The 21731-nt window shown below is 37.2% G+C and overlaps 2 protein-coding genes across 3 annotated transcripts; both read right to left on the bottom strand.

Moving 5' to 3' along the window:
- Window positions 1-1541: 1541 nt before the first annotated feature.
- Window positions 1542-5027, bottom strand: LOC127625391 (small nuclear ribonucleoprotein Sm D3). The gene is made up of 4 exons (XM_052100667.1): window positions 4897-5027; window positions 3345-3479; window positions 2125-2317; window positions 1542-1740 (listed from the first exon to the last, which is right to left on the bottom strand). The coding sequence occupies exons 2-4, from the start codon at window positions 3468-3470 to the stop codon at window positions 1670-1672; spliced, it is 390 nt and encodes a 129-aa protein (XP_051956627.1). The 5' UTR covers window positions 3471-3479; window positions 4897-5027; the 3' UTR covers window positions 1542-1669.
- A 3134-nt stretch (window positions 5028-8161) lies between these two features.
- adora2ab (adenosine A2a receptor b) lies at window positions 8162-20612 on the bottom strand. 2 transcript variants are annotated; one of them, XM_052100460.1, is made up of 3 exons: window positions 20403-20612; window positions 17765-18461; window positions 8162-11060 (listed from the first exon to the last, which is right to left on the bottom strand). In XM_052100460.1, exons 2-3 carry the CDS (start codon window positions 18085-18087, stop codon window positions 10040-10042), a joined length of 1344 nt encoding a protein of 447 aa, XP_051956420.1. In that variant the 5' UTR covers window positions 18088-18461; window positions 20403-20612; the 3' UTR covers window positions 8162-10039. The 2 variants fall into 2 exon arrangements, with proteins under 2 accessions (XP_051956420.1, XP_051956421.1); XM_052100461.1 differs by having other exon boundaries at window positions 20425-20612.
- Between the last annotated feature and the right edge of the window lie 1119 nt (window positions 20613-21731).

Genomic DNA, 21731 nt, shown 5'->3' with positions numbered 1-21731 from the left:
TGTCGTTATACAGCTGTGTACTGCACTAACTAAACGAGACAACGTTCCTCCAGGACCATGGTGCTACATAAAACAACTTAGGACAAACCCAGAACCACATGAGACTATAGTGCACGTGTGCAAAAAGTACGGGACAGTACAATAAATTACTAACAATGAACAGGACAATAGACACAGTAAGAGACAGTGCAGCGCCGACCAGTACACAATTATAATAGAGTAGTGCAAAAAGATGACACTTTCTAAAATGCTAAATGTAAACATAACATACTATGAAATAATGTTCTATGGACATAGCAGTTATTGAGGTAGCAGCCAGGTATAAATTGATAATTCAAGTGCAACTCTGGACATGTGCAAAAGTTGGATGGTGTACAGGTGTGTGTGTGTGTGTGTCAGTGCAGTCTCTGAGTATTGAGGAGTCTGATGGCTTAGGGGAAGAAGCTGTTACACAGTCTGGCTTCGGTACCTCTTGCCAGACGGCAGGAGGGTGAAGAGTTTGTGCGAGGGGTGTGTGGGGTCATCCACAATGCTGGTTGCTTTGCGGATGCAGCATTTTATGTAAATGTCTTTGATGTAGGGAAGAGATACCCCTATGATCTTCTCAGCTGTCCTCACTATCCTCTGCAGGGCTTTGCGGTCCGAAACGGTGCATGTCCCAAACCAGGCAGTAATTCAGCTGCTCAGGATGCTCTCAATAGTCCCTCTATAGAATGTAGTGAGGATGGGGGGTTGGAGATGTGCTTTCCTCAGCCTTCAAAGAAAGTAGAGATGCTGCTGGGCTTTTTGGTAATAGAGCTGGTGTTGAGAGACCAGGTGAGGTCCTCAGCCAGGTGAACACCAAGGAATTTTGGCTCTTTACGATCCACAGAGGAGCCATCGATGGCCCTCGATGTTCTAAGGGCTGCCCTGTCACCTGCTCTGAAGGCGGAGTCTCGGGTCCTCAGCGGTGATGGTCTTGGAGAAAGAGACATCAATGCACTTGCTGATGTAGCGGATCACTGATGCTGTGTACTGCTCCAAATTGGTAGAGTCACCATATGTTGCAGCCTCCCTGAACATGTGCCAGTCAGTACACGCAAAACAGTCCTGATGAGCAGAGATGGCTCCTGCTGGCCAGGTTGTCACCTGTTTCTGGAGCCGTTTTGTGCATCTGACAAGCGGTCTGTTTGCTGGAATTAGCATACCAGAGAAGTGGTCTGAGTAGCCGAGGTGGGGGCGGGGGGGGGTACGAGCCTGGGATGTTTGTGTAAACAAGATTACAAACAAGATTTATTGTTGAAACCACTGGAGTCTTATGGGTTACTTTTAAGCTGCCTTAATGTGCTTTCTGGAGCTTCAAAATTCTGCACACCATTCACTGGTATTGTTTGGCCCTACAGGGCTGAGATATTCTTCTAAATATTGTCGCTTGTGTTCTATAGAAGATAGTAAGTCATACACATCTGGGATGGCATGAGGGCAAGTAAATGTGGTTTTTATAGATTTTATGAGGACAGAATGGTCTCATAGCAAAATAAGACAGTAGATACTGATTATTCAGCAGCTCAGTTTATTATAAGAAAAAAGTGAAATAAAACTTACACAAAAAAATTCACCAAAACCGCATTGTATTAAAAAAAAAAAAAAGCGCTGTACAAAATGAAATTGGACTAAAATGCGATTCACATCATCGTCTTTTCTGGAAAATATTTCCTCTGCCTCCTGGTGGTCCTCCTCGCCCTCGGCCCCTGGCAGCGACTGAAAAGGAAACAAACTTTACACTTTTCACATGAACTTGTTTAGCTGCTCAAACTACAACCACTAATTAAACCAACAGAACAAACATCATCATTAAGAAGTGCTGAAGGACATCTTTTTCTATTCTATAGCCTGCTTGAGGACCTTTAAATATAAACCTGCTGCGATTTAAACATTTTATATTATATCTCAAACGGAATTACAATTTACTTTTCCAAAACAGCTTACTGAATGTGATGCAACAATAACAATGCTTTTAAGACTACAGAATACAAATAATTGATGTGGCTAAATACGGTCTACACTGTAGCCACTGAAAAATACATTATGCAACTATAGTCATTGTAATGAAGTCTGAGCGAACAAAGATGCTTGTTTACTAACCTTGAGCTTTGAGGATAGCAGCTTTGCCTCTTCCGGCTCCTGCCCCTTGGTTTTTGTTTTTCATGCTCTTCAGCATGGGGGCATTTTTCAACATGTCGGGCAGAATGAGGAAGCGTATTTTGCTGCCACGTATGTACACTTGCTCCAGCTGAGACACTCTGCCATCCCGATAGGTCACCGTAATGTTTGCCATCTGATTCACACACACACAACAGTTTCATCATTCAAGACTCATTAAAAACAGACAGATTTCTTTTCATCTATACATCTTTCAGACAGTTGTATACACACTTGGGACTTTGGAAATGTCCAATAAAGAGGCCAAACTGTGTGCTAACCAGCCGCACAAAGTCTTTCTATTTTTGGAATGGCTCCATTTCTGCGATGTCGCGCCGGCCAGCGCAGTCAACAAATGGGTCTAAACTTATTCTTATTGCTGTACATTAATGTCGGCATCTCACTAGCCAGTTCAGAACAACTTGATTTTGGCCAAGGGAGTCATACACCTTACATCTCTCTGCTTCACTGTCACGTGGAGATCGGCTAAATAACAACAGGAGTACCGCATGAACATCAACAATCGTAACAGACTGAATAAGGTTGCAATTCATAAAGTAACTTTGTACGGTGTGTGTGTGTGCATGTGACTTTGTATTTATCCCCTCTGGATTTGCCGTAGAAACCATATGCACATACAGGGATTCAGTGAAAAAATTAGCTGCGTTCAATAAACAGACTTTTGTTTTCTACATTTTATTGTCAATTATTCACATTTTAGTGTATTAATATCACGCAGGGTGTGGACAGACAGATTGCGTGTCGCTGGAATCTTATCACAATGCGTCTGGTTAGGACAAGGTGTAAAGCCAAATTGAATTGGACCGGAGTACACTTTAACATGTGAGCAAGTTCACACAATAACAAACATTCTGTCATTTACTCACCCTCATGTCGTTTCAAACACTTTCTGGTGTAACACATAGCGAGATTTAAGCAGAATGTTATGGACTGACAGTCTCGGTCAACATTAACTGTCATAGCAAGCTTTTCTTTTTTCATAGAATGAAAGTCAATGGTGACGGAGATTTAACATCCTGTCCAACATCTTTTGTGTTCACTGCAGAAAGTCATATGGGTTTGGAATAGCATGAGGGTGAACTATTCCTTTAAACACATCAAGCCTGATTTCAAATTTCTGGGGCTTAAAGTCTAAACAGTACCTGGCAGTTCATGTTATCTTCTGCTTCAATCAGTTTTCCTCTGTATACCTCACCGGTGTTTGTCTCACAGGTCACAATGTGTCCCTCTGCTTCATGCAGCACTTTTATTGGGACACCAATAGACATATTTTAACTCTGAGGGGGAGAAAGACACAAAATAAGTACAATTATTAGGGCGGCTGTAACTCAGTTGGTAGAGCGGGTCAGCTGCTAATCACAGGGTTGGTGGTTCGAATCCTGGCCCACGCGACTCCACATGCCAAAGTGTCCTTGGGCAAGAACCCCAAGTTGCTCCCAACGGCAGGCTAGCACCTTACATGGCAGCTCTGCTGCCATTGGTGTATGAATGAGTCGCTTTGAATACCGTTAAGGTTAAAAAGACCATTTACCATTTGGCCTTGAAATACAGTAGATGAAAATGAACTCATTTACTCACAGTGATGCCATCTTAGATCCTGTATAACTTTCTTCAGCAAAACACAAAGATTTTTAAAAGAATATCTCAGCTCTGTTGGTTGTGGCCAACAAGAGCTGCAAGTGGCCAGACCTTTGAATCTCTAAAAAGCACATAAAGGAAACAATTACTGCCACTTACTGGTCAGGGCTGGTCAAAGGTGAAGATTTATTGTAAAAAAAATGTATCACCCACACTTATATCGCTTACGAATAAATGGATTTAACAACTGGAATGGTATGGATTACTTTTATGCTGCTTTTATGTGCTTTCTGGAGCTTCAAAGTTCTGGCCATAATTGACTTGCATTGTATGGACCTACAGAGCTTAGATATTCTTCTAAAAATCTTCATCTCTGTTCTACAGAGGAAAGAAAGTAATACACATCTGGTATGGCACGAGGGTAAATGAGAGGATTATCATTTTGGGGTGAACTGTCCCTTTAACACACATGTAAGGTCACAGCCAAGTGTCCTCTGTTTAGTTTGAGGAGAAGATATTTGTGATTGTGATCCTATACAAACTAAGCAAGTACTGCTTGTGATGGGTACAAATCACAGACGTGTCTGCAAAAGCCTGCCTGATGTTTATGTCATATTTAAAAAAATTATAAGTGCTTAGTACTGTTTCATAATAATCCAAAACATGCATTGAGATTGCACGTTATCCAAGAGAACTTTTACATGAACCTTAAATCCGAGCATACTAATACGATTCTAAAAACTAAGCAACCTAAAAACAGGACTTCAAACATAAAAAAGTGAGGATCAAACATTTATGTCTTTACACAAAACACATTTATACTTCAAATAGATTAAATTATTCTCAAGTGATCATTTTGTATTATCACAAGTTGGATAGCAATCATTATTACATTAAATGTGTTGATTTATTCACATACAATTTCAACACATACAGAAACACATTGAATAACTGATTTGCATTCAAGTAAGTTTCATGAAGAACACAAACGGTCACCAATGAATGGCTGTAATAAGTATTGTTCGCTAATGAGCAGAACAAAATAATCTCGTGAATACTATAATAACAAGCAGTGTGTAATATGTTGGTATTATAAATTATTTGGAAATACATTACCTTGAAACAACAGCTTCAGATAAATATTCGGAAATTGCAAGATTGGGGAACGAACAACGTGCGTATTTGCAATGTTTTCCCGCTCCCACAATGCAGCTGAACACGGAAGACCCGCTAAGACCCGCCTCTTCCTGAAACACTGATGCATCTTGGGAGTTGGCGTTCAATTTCCATGTGACGTTCAGGTCAGATGCCACAGACAGGCTTACAGAAGAGGGCAGTATTGCTTTGACTGCGTGGATATTCACAACTGAATCTTTCTAAATTTAACGTTAACAGTTATTCATAATTAATTAATTAAATAAATAATTTGAAATAATAAATAATAATTAGGATTGTGTGCCTGCCTTAGATTTTTTTCATTTGGTGGCATTTCTTATTGATTCTTGAATAATTGTCCATCATCTTGCAAATGCTACTGAAATTATTGCTTATTTTATTCCCTCAAAACAATTACTTATACTTTAATATAATTTTTTTTTTATTATTTATGAATATATAATATATATTATTATGCATAGCCCATAAATCTACAGCTTAGGCTATTGAAAATCTCTTTACACAGATTGCATCAGCTTACGCATGATCCTAAAACCATTACTTATAGCATGTAAAATGGCATACGCATTCTGATATTAACATTAATTCATTAGTATTATTATGCTTATTGTAGAAATATGATCTTATGATCTTGAATATTATATTTTCTTATTAATTGTATAAAAAAATATTGTTTATATTTACTTATAAATATGTAATAAAATGTCTAATTTTTCATGGAGCATATGCCACATATCAAAATGTTAATGCACATTATTGCCCATGATAGTTTGATGAATATGTAGAACACACTCAAACAATAAAAGTCATCTGAAGAGTTGTTAAACAATAGACAGGCCAGGGGGCTTGGATAAGTTATTGTTTGGTTTTTGGCATCAACTAGATGCATTGTTTACACTGATGCATGCACTGTGCCAGGCAGCAGTGTGCAGTCTAAATCTGTCAAACTGGCACTTGATATCAGATAATGATTTTCTTCTGTTCTCAGGAATAGTCTTTTACTCTTCATCTGTAAGCTTTTGTATAACCATACTGTTAAAATGATCCTGAATTTCAGATAATTAAGGCTTTTGATTTGATATTAAGAATCCAGGAAGTAATCATCTACATTGTGTCTAATTCTGTTAATTAATTAAAAGTTCCAGTGTCCTGAAATTAAGGGAAGAGGTAAAAACTAGTTAGCTAATAAGAAACCATCTTATCACAGTTTAGAAAATAGCAAATTTAGATTTAAATTTGTAATATTTATATCAATATTTATTAACATACACTACTGCAGAACATAACTTATATAAATATTTTGTCATTAGTTTGAGACAAAAATAAAAAATACACACTTCCCATTACTTTAAAAACACATCAAAGATTGTTTCCTTACTGTGACCTGAAATTGACCTCATCAGTGAATCTAAGGAATAGATGATCTGAGGAATATTTCTGGAGAGTTTCACATACTCACTGCATCTAAGCCATGAAAAAAGGAACCATAAAAAAACCTGAGTTCAACCAATTATATACCGTCACATAGTGGAATAGGTTGGGATGTGTCTGTTGATTACACAGTTACTCTCAGAAGTGTCTTCAAACCTCATTTTGCCAGCAGAACGAACCTGCCAACAGTCACTGATCTATGTGACACACTGACAGTCTGTTAGTTCACTTCAATCTGATTTACACTAGACAAGCATCCTTGATGGAAGAACATAAATCACTGTGTAGGACTACAGCTGTAGAGTTGTTTGTATAAAGGGTATTTGTCTCATTTAAAAAAAAAAATGCTCTCAACAAAACACATAAAGCCAAACCATTTTTTTTTCTTTTTCTAATCAACAAACCAATTGATTTCAAGTAATATAGCCTGACCTTCTGCTAGACATATTGTAGATTCTCAATGGGAAAAACAACTCAATGGGAAGACGTATACATTTTCTTATTTTACATATTTTTTGTTAGCTTTTCCACTGCATTATTATTAAGGAAAGTATTAGTATTATTATTGCTCATACTTTAAATATATATATATATATATATATACACACACACACACACACATATATATACATATATATATATATATATATATATATATATATATATATATATATATATATATAGCCTATTTGTAAGATTTATCCATTTCAATTTCATAACAAATTCCATCAAATTGAATTGTGAAATTCTGAACAAATTTAATGTAATAAAACTTACATTTATTAAAGTTTTATTGATTTAATTTAGTTAAAGGCTGTGCAGTTTAATTTGATGGAATTTTGTCATTAAAATGAAATTGATATTTTTTTTGTGTAGGATTAGGGTTAATAATAATAATAATAATAATAATAATAGTAATAGAAATTCTAATTATTATAAACATTTTATCCTGGACCTGCCCTTTAACCAATCAGTCTGAAACAACGGAAACACTCAAAGTCACAGCTACAACATTTGACACCATATTTCTGTGTAGGTCAGTGTAGGCCAAAAAAAGAGCCAATATTGACCATGGGTATCAAAAAGAATATTTTCTGAGAAAGCTCTTAGTCTAACTCACATTTTCCATTTTTATGAATGGGCACTAGACTTGCGCCTTCTATAAACAGATCTGTACTGCGTGCCCAGAAATGCTGGCTCTCAGACCATGTGTCAAGTGCTTGTATTGTATTATGGTGGGAGGACTGTTTTAATGTAGGTCCTTCCTACACTAGAGCTGTTTAATGAGGAAAAAGGGAAGTGTAATGGTAGTTTAAGGCATCATCAAATGCCCCTTCATATGATTTCCATTGCATTAGGCTAGCCATTGGCGTCAGCAGTATCTTGGTAAATACAATCACAGCTGCTCTGTGTAAAAGAGTGTGTGATTGTGTTTGTGCACTATACAGCAGTGTTGAATATCCTCTTAGACTTTAATGACACCAAGTCAGTATGTTGTGTTGTATAATAAAACATCTATTATCAAAGATTGCTCATTTAATATACTATTTGTGGATTGTTCTGGGAAATTCAATCATCAGTTTGAGTATCAAAAGTCCATGTTTTGAGTGTTGCTGGAGTGAGAAGTCCACTTTGACACTGCAGACAGTGCATAACTTAAAGCAACCATCATCAAGGATTGCAGATGTCTTCATGTTATAATCAAGCACATCATCTAAACCAATAGACAAAAATATGCTTTTGTTTACTCTTTAAAACAAAACAAACTGTTTACATGTTTTTATTTTGTACATTTTAGAAACAGGAAACATGCTTACAGGCAGTATTGAACAATTACGTTTAGAACAAGTTTAAAAGCACAACAAAGGCTCTCACAGGCTTGGACTTCAATGCACAGAAAGGTGAAACATCTTGTAAACATGCCGCACATCTAGATCTGTTATGGCATGGTCATAATAGATTTAACTGAATTCCCCGGAATATTGATTTAATCCGTTAGACCTCTTCCTTGTTGACAGGGAACAATGCAGTTCTCTACAACAGTGGTTCCCAACTGGCTTTGCTTCAGGATCCAGATTTAAAGGGGCCATGACATGCCTTATTTTATTATTTTAATATGTTCCTTGAGACTCACTTATAATATTAGTACAGTTTTTTGCGCAAGCAACAGTCATATATTTGTAAAACATGATAATTTTTCACCCTCATCATGAACCTCTGTCAGAAATTATCGGTTTTGGTGCTGCTTCTCCTTTAAGACTTGATAGTAAATGTCCACTGTTATGATTGGCTCTCTGCTCTTGACTGGCCTGCTGTCTCCTTGACATCTCACTGCTCACCACTACTAGGTGGGCTACTAAATTAGTAAGGTAAAGTAGGCATTGATATGTTGTTGTGGATGCAGTCAGATGCACAGTGTAACATCACAATGTGGAGGAAGTTGAGATCGAGTCATTTTTGCAGCTTGGTTTCAACAAATGCTAATTTTGCAGTGAGGAGAAAGTTTTGAGTTCTGAAACTTACAGTGTGTTTTTATAGTACAACTCCATTTGACCCCTTTAATGTACTGTGGTACATTTCCTGGTAGTTCATTCTTTTCTTCATTGAGAATGAAGACATTTCACACAACCTATGTTTGTTGGATTCTGCCTAATTTGACAGAGGAATTTATTAGACACAAGAACCACTGCTATAAATTGAATTCACCTTATTCACAGTAGCACCATTTTTGATTTTGAATGAGAATTAAAAGAGGCTGTGAGGGATAGACTTACCAACTCTTCATAGATCACATGGTATAAAGCTGTATAAAGCTCCTAGATCCCATCGGATTTGCCAAAACTCATGTTGTCGGGATTTGTTTGTCTACAGATATTTTATCAATGTTTTGTCTGCAGAATGTCTTGTCTTTAAACTGCAGTACAGCCCATTGAAGAGACTGTAATTCGGTCCCTCGCAGCCTCGTTGTCATTTCCATCAAAAATCAAAGATGGCGCTAGAGCGAATAAGGTTAATGACAGTAGATCTGGAAAAAAAAATTGTCTCCCTTTTAAATGTTAATAAGCATATTTATTTTGTTATCCTAACTATCCCCACAATTTTTTTAGTTGCACTTTATTATTGGTGTTTTATTTTTTTTCCATGAAAGAAAAGACCTGCAACCCACCAGTTGAGAACCACTGCTCTTCAATCAAATCTAAAAACAAGTCTGGAAATTTAAAACACCATAAGATGAGTTTAATTGCAAAGACCAGAGCTGGCATCTAAAAGTGATGGTTGAGTACACATATCATCAATCACTGATCCTCAGACAGTTTTACCTTTCCTGACCATGGAAGTACTGTAAATGTGGTCAACTGACACATTCTTTTGAAGAATGAAACAAGCCTCTGTTTGCGCTTTGTGCCGGCCAGACAAGTTCTTCCACAGCAGACTCAATAAACTATGTTTATGGACCTTGCTTTACACACAAGGCCATTGTCATGCCAATTCTACTAAAAATGATTGTCCAAGAGATTGCAAGGCTGTATGCTTGATTTCATGTACCTCTTAGTAATGTGTATAGCTGAAAAATCTGTTAAATAGAAAGAGGGTGTCAACATACCATTGGCGTATTTTCAGCAGGATACCTGTGTTCTGAAAGATATTTGTGTCATGAAATTTCTGCAAGATTGGACGAGTTGCTTGTCCTTGTGGGCAACAGACATCTGACTTGTACATTACTAATAGAACTACAGTCTTTTACACTCATGATTTCTTCATGGTCCCTGGTGGAGAGTATTTCATTCCCAGTCTGAAATGAGAAAATCTGCTTTGAATTTGCAGGAATGGAATGTGGGTGTCCATTCAAACTTTTATCTATGTCTTGAAATTCTGTCTGTGGCCTCACTTGGCTGATTTTGGAGGACACTTCCTTTGAAATTCCAAACTCATTGCGGGAAATCATGCTGCAGATTGGACTGGTGTCCTGCACATAGCCATTGGGCACAGTACTACAAGAAATCTCAATCACACTGTTTCCAGCAGAAGACGTAGCCATGCCCCCATTGCCACTGGCCAGTCTATTGTCATGGCCCAGAAAGTGCTGTCGGATGATTCTTCGGAAGGTGAGCCTGAAGTCACATATTCGGTAGGCATATATGAACGGGTTGACTACTGAATTGGCATGTGAAAGAATGATGGCCAGATACATGATCCACTCCTTGGGACGGTCGCACTGTGGGCAAAACAGTGTGAAGCAGTTAATAATGTGTAAAGGGAGCCAACAAATGGCGAAGAGGCCTACTATGATGGCCAGAGACTTGGCTGCATGGACTTCCCTTTGCAGTGTAGATCGGGAGGAAGTTCCTTCCCCATGTGCGTGTCCGTGCACCAATTTCATCTCCATTTGCCTCAGCTGGTGACGTGCGGCCATGAAGATCCGCGCGTAGATCGCTAGCATAGCTACCAGCGGTGTCAAAACGCAGCCGAAAAAGTTGAAGTAAACCATGTAACCCATGGTGACCACCTTCTCAAACAGGCACTCCATCATGCCTTGAGGACAGGAGCTGTTGGTGCCCGCTGCGACACGTCTGTTCCAGCCCATCATGGGTGTCAAACCAATGACAACTGAGAATATCCAACATACCGCAATGATGCCTTTGGCTCTTCGGCCTGTGACGAGACTGTTGTACCTTAACAAGACAACAAAAGATTATTATAAGGTTGAATTAATTAACAATAGTAAACACAATATTTAACATGAATTAACAACAAACATTAAAAGTTGTTCACATTGGGGCCTGGGTAGCTCAGCAATTATCGATGCTGACTACGACCTCTGGAGTCACAAGTTCGAATCCAACCCATATGTAATAGGCCATGTATCAGACTGACATTCTAATCAACACGGCTACAAGTTGCTTTCAACAATGCTTGTTTATCCATATTTTTTATCGCCATTGATGTTGATCACAATGAATAATCTAGGTATAATCTAAGATATTTTTTGGCATATCGTTCTTGATTGGCAGCATGACGTAAAATGCACTACAGAAAAAAACATAGGGCAATCCTTCTGTTAAACACACATTGTAATTGGAGTTTATATCAGCCCATGAGTCTTCATTAAGTTATACTTTATACATTAAGTTTATGAGGTAATTGCCAATTTAAGCAGATTACTGGATCTGTGTTAAATATGTAAAGCTATTTTTAACATCAGCTCCTGTTTTTTATTGTGTTGGTGTGCAGTCGATAAACTGTAGGAAAAATATAGATCTGCTGTGTTCTTAGAACACTTCTGCATTTTACTGAAGGGAATCGATATGTGACACACTTTATACATCAAAACATACAGACATTATTGAAACTCATATTATAAGACTATTATTGTTGAAGTCATGCTCAGCAGCTCACAAAATGTAGAGAAATGAAACATTTGCTTTGTTCATATAATGCTTAAAACCTCTACTAATGTCTCTTTGTAGGTCTGTATACACATTTAAAAGGATTCAAATGTTCTTTTGATCATTGATTCATTGAACTCATTTCACAAGACACTCATTTGTCATCACCTTCTGGAATCACCAGAATTGGTCACTGAATCATTAAATGAGTCTGAACAAATTTATGTGAATATAGTCAAAACACTCGAGCCACTTTGATATATTGAAATCCCACAATGCACAATTGCCATTATTATAATTGATTAAATAATTTATTCAAGACCAGCTTGTGCTCAGTCTTTTATTGTCATGTGTAAAACAGAAGCAAGTGCTCCACAAGATGCCCTTTATTTTTGCAGCTAATTTTGCAATACTTGAATTTTTAAAATACTAAATAAATTAACTTAACTAAATAAAGTAAATAATCCATATATATTAATATAATACTTAAATCATACTGATATATTACTATATACTGTAATGTAATAATACTGCACTGTAAGTTTTGGGTCTGTGCGAGCCACCTACTGACAGCTGCGCCCCCACAACACCCCACCCCCACCCCAACACACACACACACACACTTTTAAAATGACTACTATGCCCCTGGGTTCACTACCTTCAACTGTAGAGGCCACTGGCATTTTGGTTCTTTTTACATGAGTTTACAACTTGTAATTACGAGGTTTATGAAGACATGGATGTTTTTTACAAGTCGGAATCTCGTAATTACGGTAAATGACGTAACGCACCATTACTCTACCAACAGCAATACTTACACTATGAAATATTTTACAACAGAGCATAACTAGAAAAAATGCATATTCATTGTAGAAATTTCCATGACTTCAAAGATTGTATTAATTTCAATGCTTCTCCAATTTTGAAATTCCCTGATATTTCCAGATTTTTCTAAAGCAGTGGAAATCCTGTACATTATTAAGCACAGAGTGCATGCATACTGTCTGGGCTGAAAAAGTACACGCATTTTCCAAATCCACATAGCATGCCTTGACATTACTCATGGGAAAAACCCGTTGTTTAGGTGGTAAGCCCTGGTAATTGCTGCCAAAGTATAAAATACCAGGATATGTGCTAATAAGAAGCATATATTTCACCTGTAACTAGTCTCAAATGAATAGTAACATGCCATTTTTTGTTTGTTTTTTTACAATTTGAATAGAGGCTAACCATTAATCCTTCCGTGATATATTTAGAAAATAAGAAGAGTGGGCAGAGAAATTTTGACTATTAATCAAACAACAAAAGCATACAGAACAGGGTGAATTGAATGTATTAAATGGAGGGTTCAGCCAAAAATGACCTGTTATAATTTACTCACCCTCATGTTGTTCAAAATCAGACTTTCTTCCTTCCATGGAACACAAAAATGTTCCACAAATGGTGACTGAGGCTTAAATTCTGACTAGCATCTGCTTTTGTGTTCTAGAGAGCAAATAGTCATACAGGTTTGGAACAACATGATGCTGAGTAAATGATGACATCATTTATATTTGCAGTAAGCAATCCCTTTAATTTCAAAAATTCAAAAGAGGCTAATTATACAAAGCATATTAGCCACTGTATATGTTTACAAACAGTCTGAAACGCAGTTGTGAAAAATGCCACCACAACTGTTCTCGCATTTTAAACATCCCATCATGCAGACGGCTCTTTAACATCTTTCTTTTGCCAAGAGCAACAGTTGGAAATGCTGGTCGAGCGTCAGTTGTTCCAAAAATCCTTGGGCTTATATCTGGCCCATCATGAACAACAGTGGCTGTTTCATTAAACCCAGAGGACTTACAGGGCTCCAGTACTACTGGTACCTCATTCACACACCCACAGAAACTGGGAGCCGGCAGACCTTATGCAATCAACACCTGCCGGGGCATTTGCAGACACTGCTGTCCTCGCACAATGCTTTAGAGCTCCTCAATCTACACCATGAGCTGATACATGTATAACACCCTATATGCAGGTGGGTGGTAAAGTCCTACACCTTTCAATTTTGAAAAAGTGCTGCAAAGTAGTGCTAGAGCAGCAGTTTAGAATAATCATTACAATGTTCAGCTGGACTGCCAAAAGTCCCAGGTTTAAAACCGGATTAAGACAGACTGGTTACTTGTACAGACACACCTGACTCACTGCATGTTTCTCATGATTTTAAAGAAATGTAAGGCAAGCCTCAGTCAACAATTACTTTCATTGTATGGAAAGGATGCAATGGAATTGAATGGTGACTGAGGCTATCATTCTCCCAAGCATTTCCTAAGTGTTCATCAGGTATCGAAACAACATGAATTTTAATTTTGGGTGAACTATCCCTTGAAGGACCTTTGATCTAAAGGCTTTTGCTGAAGTGACCAGCATATATGGTAACTTATTCAAACTGTTGAGAGAATGACAAGAGTCAAATGTTGTATATTGATTATTGATTTTGCTGTATTATAGTGTATTTATTGTGTAATTATTTAATATATGTAAAAATTCCTTCATTGCATAGATATTAAAAGGGAAACGTGTATCTGAAAGACTTGCAATGCACGTTGTGCTCATCATCAAGTCATTATCAGAAAGTCAGAGGGAGTCAGTCAGTCTATATGCAAAACACAGATAAATACAGATGACATAATGCATGCAAAAATGCACAAACAGATGCCGGCATCCTTTTTTAATTAAATAGATTTGTGTTCCCTCACAGTTTTGTGTTCTCTCACAATTTATTGTATTACAGTATTTGTATTAAAACTGCAATAACCAATGGTTTCCCACAGTAAATACATTGTTACCATGATATTTGTAGTAATGTACCATATGCGTTTAAAACAATGGTTCCTACCAAAAAAGCATTTACTGGCAGGAACTATGGTATTAAAAACCATGGTACTTGTACCACAGATTAACCATGGTTTGACTATAGTAAAACTGTAGTAACCATGTTTTTTTTGCCAGAATGTTTATGATTTTTATTACCATAGATTTGGTTTTCCTATTGTTTTACTATAAATATAATTGATAAAATATTGTTTCAGTAGGAATAAAACCAAGGGTAATGTTGTGGTTGCTATTAAAACAGGAATGACATCCTCTTCAATTGTTCCAGAGTGAAAATGTTAATAACCGGTTAATTTCAGGGGGCCTGGGTATCTCAGCAAGTATTGACGCTGACTACCACCCCTGGAGTCACAAGTATGAATCCAGGGTGTGCTGAGTGACTCCAGTCAGGTCTCCTAAGTAACCAAATTGGCCCGGTTACTAGGGAGGGTAGAGTAGCATGGGATAACCTCCTCATGGTCTCTCTCGGTGGGGCACGTGGTGAGTTGTGCTTGGATGCAGTGGAAAGCAGCGTGCGCCTCCACACGTGCTACTTCTCTCCGGTAACAAGCCATGTGATAGAATGGTCTCAGACGAGGAGGCAACTGAGAACCGGATTGAGGCGAGTAACTACACTACCATGAGGACTTAGAGCGCATTGGGAATTTCAAATTGGGGAGAAAAGTGGAGAAATCAAAAATAAATAAATAACCGGTTAATTTTGTTTTCGATATAAGTATATATATATATATTATTTTTATTTATATTTGTATTTTTTTTTTGTTGTCTAAATTGTTAATCATAGAAATGTTTCTGGAACTACACTACTTTCTGTTGCCCAATGAAGTGTGCATGCATGCTGAAAGGAGAGATTTTGGCCAAAAATTTATTTTAGATGTCCAGATGTATTTTTTTTAATATTTATGGTATTTATTTAATATTAACAGTAAATGTATTGAAAAATACATTATTTTATAAAAGCATGCTTGTTATGATTTCTGTGCTGATAATTTACCCACATGAGAGAAAAAAAAAAGTATTTGTTTATTTTCAGTTATTTTTGTTCAAATATTTTGGCTAAGGCAAGTCTCTTATTTTGAGCTTGTTTTTCCAGACCAGGCCCCCTTTTTTTTCTTGAGAGGTCTGTTACTTAAACGTTTAAAAGTTTAGTTCTTGCCGCTTACCAATTGGAATGGAAGTGGCAGTGGAACGCAAAAACCGGAACAAAAACAAAATAAAGTTTTTGCCCAGAACGAACTGAAATGACAAACATTTTGTTTTTAGTGCCTGGTTGTCAAAGGGATAGTTTTCCCCAAAATGAAAAACCTCTTATCATTTACTCATCTTCATGTTGTTCCAAACCAGTAGTGTAGTCTAGGGCATACACAGTTAAAGCCGTATACCCACACATCTTTCTTGGGATTTTGCGTATGCCCACCTAAAATAAGTGATGATACGTATGACCACCAGAACATCGAGTAGTCTTTTGACCCGGAACTTTTTCAATCTAATAATGTGATCTAATATTTCTTTATTATTTTTGCAAAGTGTTCATAAACGCACAAGGAGCTGGGGGAGGCAGACAGTCCGACTAAACCGATCCACCAATCAGAATGTTCCCTTTAGGTGTTATTTAATATTTGCTGACCAATTATATTTTCCATTTCAGGAAGGGGTGGGATATTTCCTTTTACTTGTGATATCAAATAATTTCAATTGATATTTCTTAGTAGGAAAGCAATTTCACTATACACAGAAAAGCACATTATAGTACACAAATAAAACAAATAACCATTAATGTAGGCTATGTATGGTAGGCTAATACAAGATAACGTGTTAACATGAACATCACTACACATATATTAGCTATACAATGCAATGGGGGACAAAATAGTTTTTTGTTAGCCTCGATCACCATTTTATTGTACAGGAAAAAATATGCAATACAAATGGCCTCTAAAGCTGCATCAGAATATGTATACTTTAATGCCAAAAACAGTATGCCAATGAAATAGTATTTCTGAATCCTCTGTATTCATAAAACAGTAGTGATGGGTCGTTCATTTTGAACTAATCTTTTATATGACTCGAAAGAACAAGTAGTCTCAGTGTGTGATGGGGAAAATAATATTTATAAAGCAAGATGCCTTAAATTCAAGCCCAGTCCCAAACTTTACAACTTTGATCTTTTCTTCGTAAAATATCATAGACTATAAAAGCTCATAAAAGCTAAAAATTCCATATTATTGACTTGACTGCTGAACTGATTTTGAATAAACTGTCATTTATTTTTCCCTCATGATGCATCCTCTTGCTGTAATATTTATGTTCTTATTTTTAACAGTAGACCAATATCAATTGTGCTTTATAGAATTTCCCATTTGATAGTCATGTAAGACCATTTTACTTTAATGTTACACTTGGCAGATCATATCTTGTAAACACTTCCTGCATAAAATACATGAAAATAGCTCATTATGACAATTCTTATGAATTTAAAATGTATTGTATTGTCACTACATGTATTTATCATGATACAAACAACTGCAACACAATGAACTGTAAGCCGTTAAGAGAAAAATGTACATCATTGGTCTTCAATGCAGAGCCTAGTAGCGTTCACGGGACAAATGAATGAAAGACTCAGATCCGAAGACCGAGTCAGGAGGTGAACTAATCAATTCTGTTTCCTGTAGAGCCTATGCGGCTGTCACATGACTAATAAATTAAATGCCTTGAATAAAGATTTGTTCATTTAGCTGAATGGGATTCAATGATTATAGTCAAGTCAAATTATACTATCTTCTCATCATTATAAAACAGTAATGGATAAATACCAAGATGGCCTACAATTTGCAGTAAGATTCAGAAGTGCGCATAGACTGAACACTTTACAATCCCATAATCGCTTTGGAGCCAAGGAGATGTCACGTTCAAATGCTGGATTTATTTCAATGATGGAGAACCCCGAATCAGATGGCTCTTTTCAACTGTAAGTGCTATATATACCAATGCATTAATTCTTTGTGCTTCAAAGGTATTGTTTAACCAAACCTGTCATCTGTTCTCTCAAGCAACTATATGACCAGTAATCTTCTTGCTAAATGTCCTTTCTACCTTCAACATTCACTCACCTCAGCGGGATTTTGATGGCGATGTACCGATCCACAGCGATGGCCAGCAAACTGAAGATGGAGCTCTGGGTGAGGACCAGCACGAAGCAGGCGATGAAGAGACATCCGTGAAAGTGGCTGCAGAAGCCCGTGCTAATGGTGACCGCAAAAGGAATGGCCAGAAATCCGACCGCAATGTCCGCCACGGCCAACGACACCACAAAGAAGTTGGTGATACTCTGGAGGTTAGTGTTGAGGCAGACGGCCCAGCATACTAGAACATTGCCCACCACAGCCAACACCGCAATCAGCAGTTCGAGAACAATGTAGACGAGAGAAGACATGATACCATCAACCAGAGTGAAAGGACATCTTCAGGGACACACATAGTTGTGTTGCTGATAATTGCCCAGCTGGACTTCCAATCAATGGCTCTTGCGGTAGGAATGAAGAAAAGCCAATGCAACCAAGCCAATTCTTTCTCTCACCAAATGTAACTTTTTCTGGAGACAGAATGGTCAGAAAGGTCCTGGCACCTGCTGTTTGGAGGTCACTGTTGTGACTGCATGGTCAGTGGTAAAACCATTCCTTGAGTCTTGATTTACCCAATCACAAATCTGTCCATTTAGTCCAGCTCACTTCTATAGAAAGTCTTAAAGGAAACAGCTGCAAATATACATGGAGAAGCTACGGTAGACCTTCACTGGGACGTCTTACCCTGCAAAGAGAACGATCATATTGCACAATAAAAGATCAGCCAGGCCAAATCCAACAATAAGGTTTTATTTTAAGACTCCACAAATACGAATGATAAATGGCTGACACTTCCTCCACCAGTTTCTAGAGTTGAACTGTGGAAAGCCTTTTCCTTTAATTGGCTTAGGAGTGTAGAACCAGTTTGCTTCTGTACCCATTCACATGATACTAGAACATGGGCAATGTTCGAGTATGCTGGGCCAAATATTAGTTTTTAATTATTATAAAATCATGTCTTCTGTATTAGAGGTCGACCAATAGTGGATTTTGCCAATAACGATAACTAAGGTGGTGGCAAAAGCCAATAACTGATTAATCAGCTGACAGATTATTACAAATATTTAAATGTATAGAATGATAAAAAAAAGTATTTCCTTACTATATACGGCACAGACATTGAGGCTCCAAAATGAACTAAATCCCAGAAGCAGTTTATTGCGCAACAAAATTCCAATAATAACCAGAAAAATTCAGATTTTGTGCATAACGTAGTACTTTTAACTATAAACAAGCCTGAAATACATCTGGAGACTTGGCTCTGGTACAATGCTCTGTATGTAAGTATTTACCAGATGAAGGTTTTATAGCCTATAGATTTCACCAGGTGAAGAGTTTTGTGTGTTTATAGCCTATTTCAGATGAGGTATATTGATGAGGAATAACAAACATTTATTGGTATTTTTGCAGATAACTGATAGTTCCAAAAAACAACTTTCAGCAACGTATATCATAAATAATACAGTATATCATAAATAACAGATTTATCTGTGTTTTAGGCCTGAATTGAGGCTGAATTGAAAGTACAAAGCCATCCAAAACATGCTGGCTGTGTGTTCTAATGATATTCTGGCTGTAGTTTAATTTAATTCATTTCTCAATCCTCTGACACTTTTGGGATCCTTATTGTGTGTGTTTTGTTTTGTGTGTATGTCTATCTTTAAAGTATTGAGTAACTGGACCATGCCTTCCAAGTTACACTATCTTGTATTTTAAAGATATTTCTTATCTTTCTAGCCTGTTTGATCAGGTACAAACAATGTGATGATTAAAGTCAGTCATTCTTTCTCTGTGTTTCTGAGTTGCTGTTGGCTTTTTATAGCCCAGTGCGTGACTATGGTATAGCAGTTGACTCCCTCAATGACAAGAGGTTTCCAAAGTGCTGGTCTTGCACTTTAAATTCTAACAACTTTGCATCACCGAGAGCTATTCTACAAAACACTTCCTGTGCATTAATACGAGCGCATGATGTCTGGTGGGGTGAATGTACCCAGTCCTTCACATCCTGCATGTCTTTGTTAAAAAACAAAAAAGCGTGGGTTGTGCAGAAATACTGCATTTGACAGATGCTCAGAGAGTCTGTTCTGCTCTCATTTCAAAGAAAGGAAATAATGTTAAGGGTTCAGGACTATAAGCATGAACCCTATCATTGAAAGAATTGTTCCAGTCAGCGTGGTCCTAGCCATTCATGCACACATTAGTGATCTTCTTGCATCTCCTTCAACTTCAAAACCATTGAAGAGTTACATTATTCAAGACAGATTTCTTGCTTAAGCTGTTTTGACACTTATCCAAGCGGTTTGCCAACTGGTTGGGTGGTGAACAAAATATCTTTAGAAACAGAGAAATATATTGGTTGACTAGAGTAACCCTTGTTTTGGATGAGTGTTGAAATAGCCTACCTTATGCAACAGTGAAGCTTTAGTGGTGAAAACAGAAGTGGTTATTTGAAACAAACCAAGTCAGCAACCTTAGTGTTGAGACAAAGCTAGACATAGATAGCTATAGCTTGCAACCCCAAAAGGATGCAAATTGCATTTCTGTTTCGTAATTCATATATTCATACCCATTTCTCATAAATGTGTGCAGATAGGTACATGTGAGTAGTTGTGACAAAATTACTCACGTTGAGTGTTTCCGTTGCGCACCTGAGTTGTAGGTCTCTCCGCAGGCGTCCCGTCGTTTCTATGTTTCTAATGGCAAAGCTTGAAGAATGTACGCACATCGCGAGCTAGGTTAAAAGTCAACTCAAATGTCCTTATTAGCCTGACAAAATAAAATGTACACTTCTGAAATACTTTGAACGTGATTGATCCAGTAAAAGCTCAGTGGTGTGGCTCCCTTGATCTGAGCACAGTGGAGTTGCGGTGGCCACTTTCGTATCATAAGAGCGCGCTTTGAGAGAGAGAGAGAGAGAGAGAGAGAGAGAGAGAGAGAGAGAGAGAGAGAGAGAGAGAGAGAGAGAGAGAGAGAGAGAGAGATGTGTGTGTGTGTGTGTGTGTGTGTGTTTTGATGTAATACAATTCTTAAAAGAGAGGTTACATTAATACAAACCCAATTTTAAAAGTTGGAACAGTATGAAAAATGCTAATAAAAACAAAATGTAGTGATTTCTAAATTATATTCAACCTTTGCTAAATTGAAAACACTACAACTGCACTTTATATGATGTTATACCTTGTGAATTAAATGGTTTTTTTTTTTTATGTACAGTAATTTAAAATCAGATGATTTTATTTTAAGACTCCACAAATACGAATGAAAAATGTACGCACGTCTGCTATTTGTTACAAAATATGGCTGACACTTCCTCCACCAGTTTCTAGGATTTGTACATTTGAACTGTGGAAAGCCTTTTCCTTTAATTGGCTTAGGAGTGTAGAACCAGTTTGCTTCTGTACCCATTCACATGATACTAGAACATGGGCAATGTTCGAGTATGCTGGGCCAAATATTAGTTTTTAATTATTATAAAATCATGTCTTCTGTATTAGAGGTCGACCAATAGTGGATTTTGCCAATAACGATAACTAAGGTGGTGGCAAAAGCCGATAACCGAGTAATCAGCTGACAGATTATTACAAACATTTAAATGTATAGAATGATAAAAAAAAAGTATTTCCTTACTATATACGGCACAGACATTGAGGCTCCAAAATGAACTAAATCCCAGAAGCAGTTTATTGCGCAACAAAATTCCAATAATAACCAGAAAAATTCAGATTTTGTGCATAACGTAGTACTTTTAACTATAAACAAGCCTGAAATACATCTGGAGACTTGGCTCTGGTACAATGCTCTGTATGTAAGTATTTACCAGATGAAGCTTTTATAGCCTATAGATTTCACCAGGTGAAGAGTTTTGTGTGTTTATAGCCTATTTCAGATGAGGTATATTGATGAGGAATAACAAACATTTATTGGTATTTTTGCAGATAACTGATAGTTCCAAAAA

This window comes from Xyrauchen texanus, chromosome 31, assembly GCF_025860055.1.
Source record: "Xyrauchen texanus isolate HMW12.3.18 chromosome 31, RBS_HiC_50CHRs, whole genome shotgun sequence".
NCBI classification, from domain to species: Eukaryota; Metazoa; Chordata; class Actinopteri; order Cypriniformes; family Catostomidae; genus Xyrauchen; species Xyrauchen texanus.
This window is presented reverse-complemented; position numbering and strand designations above follow the sequence as displayed.

What these genes read in the sequence shown, in the direction of transcription:
- LOC127625391 (XM_052100667.1), bottom strand. Translation starts at nt 3,470, where the DNA reads ATGTCTATTGGTGTCCCAATAAAAGTGCTGCATGAAGCAGAGGGACAC. An exon ending in AAGATAACATGAACTGCCAG is followed by an intron (nt 2,318 to 3,344) that starts GTACTGTTTAGA and finishes TGTGTGAATCAG; the next exon opens with ATGGCAAACATTACGGTGAC. An exon ending in TGCTATCCTCAAAGCTCAAG is followed by an intron (nt 1,741 to 2,124) that starts GTTAGTAAACAA and finishes TTTCCTTTTCAG; the next exon opens with TCGCTGCCAGGGGCCGAGGG.
- adora2ab (XM_052100460.1), bottom strand. Translation starts at nt 18,087, where the DNA reads ATGTCTTCTCTCGTCTACATTGTTCTCGAACTGCTGATTGCGGTGTTG. An exon ending in GCCATCAAAATCCCGCTGAG is followed by an intron (nt 11,061 to 17,764) that starts GTGAGTGAATGT and finishes TGTCTTGTTAAG; the next exon opens with GTACAACAGTCTCGTCACAG.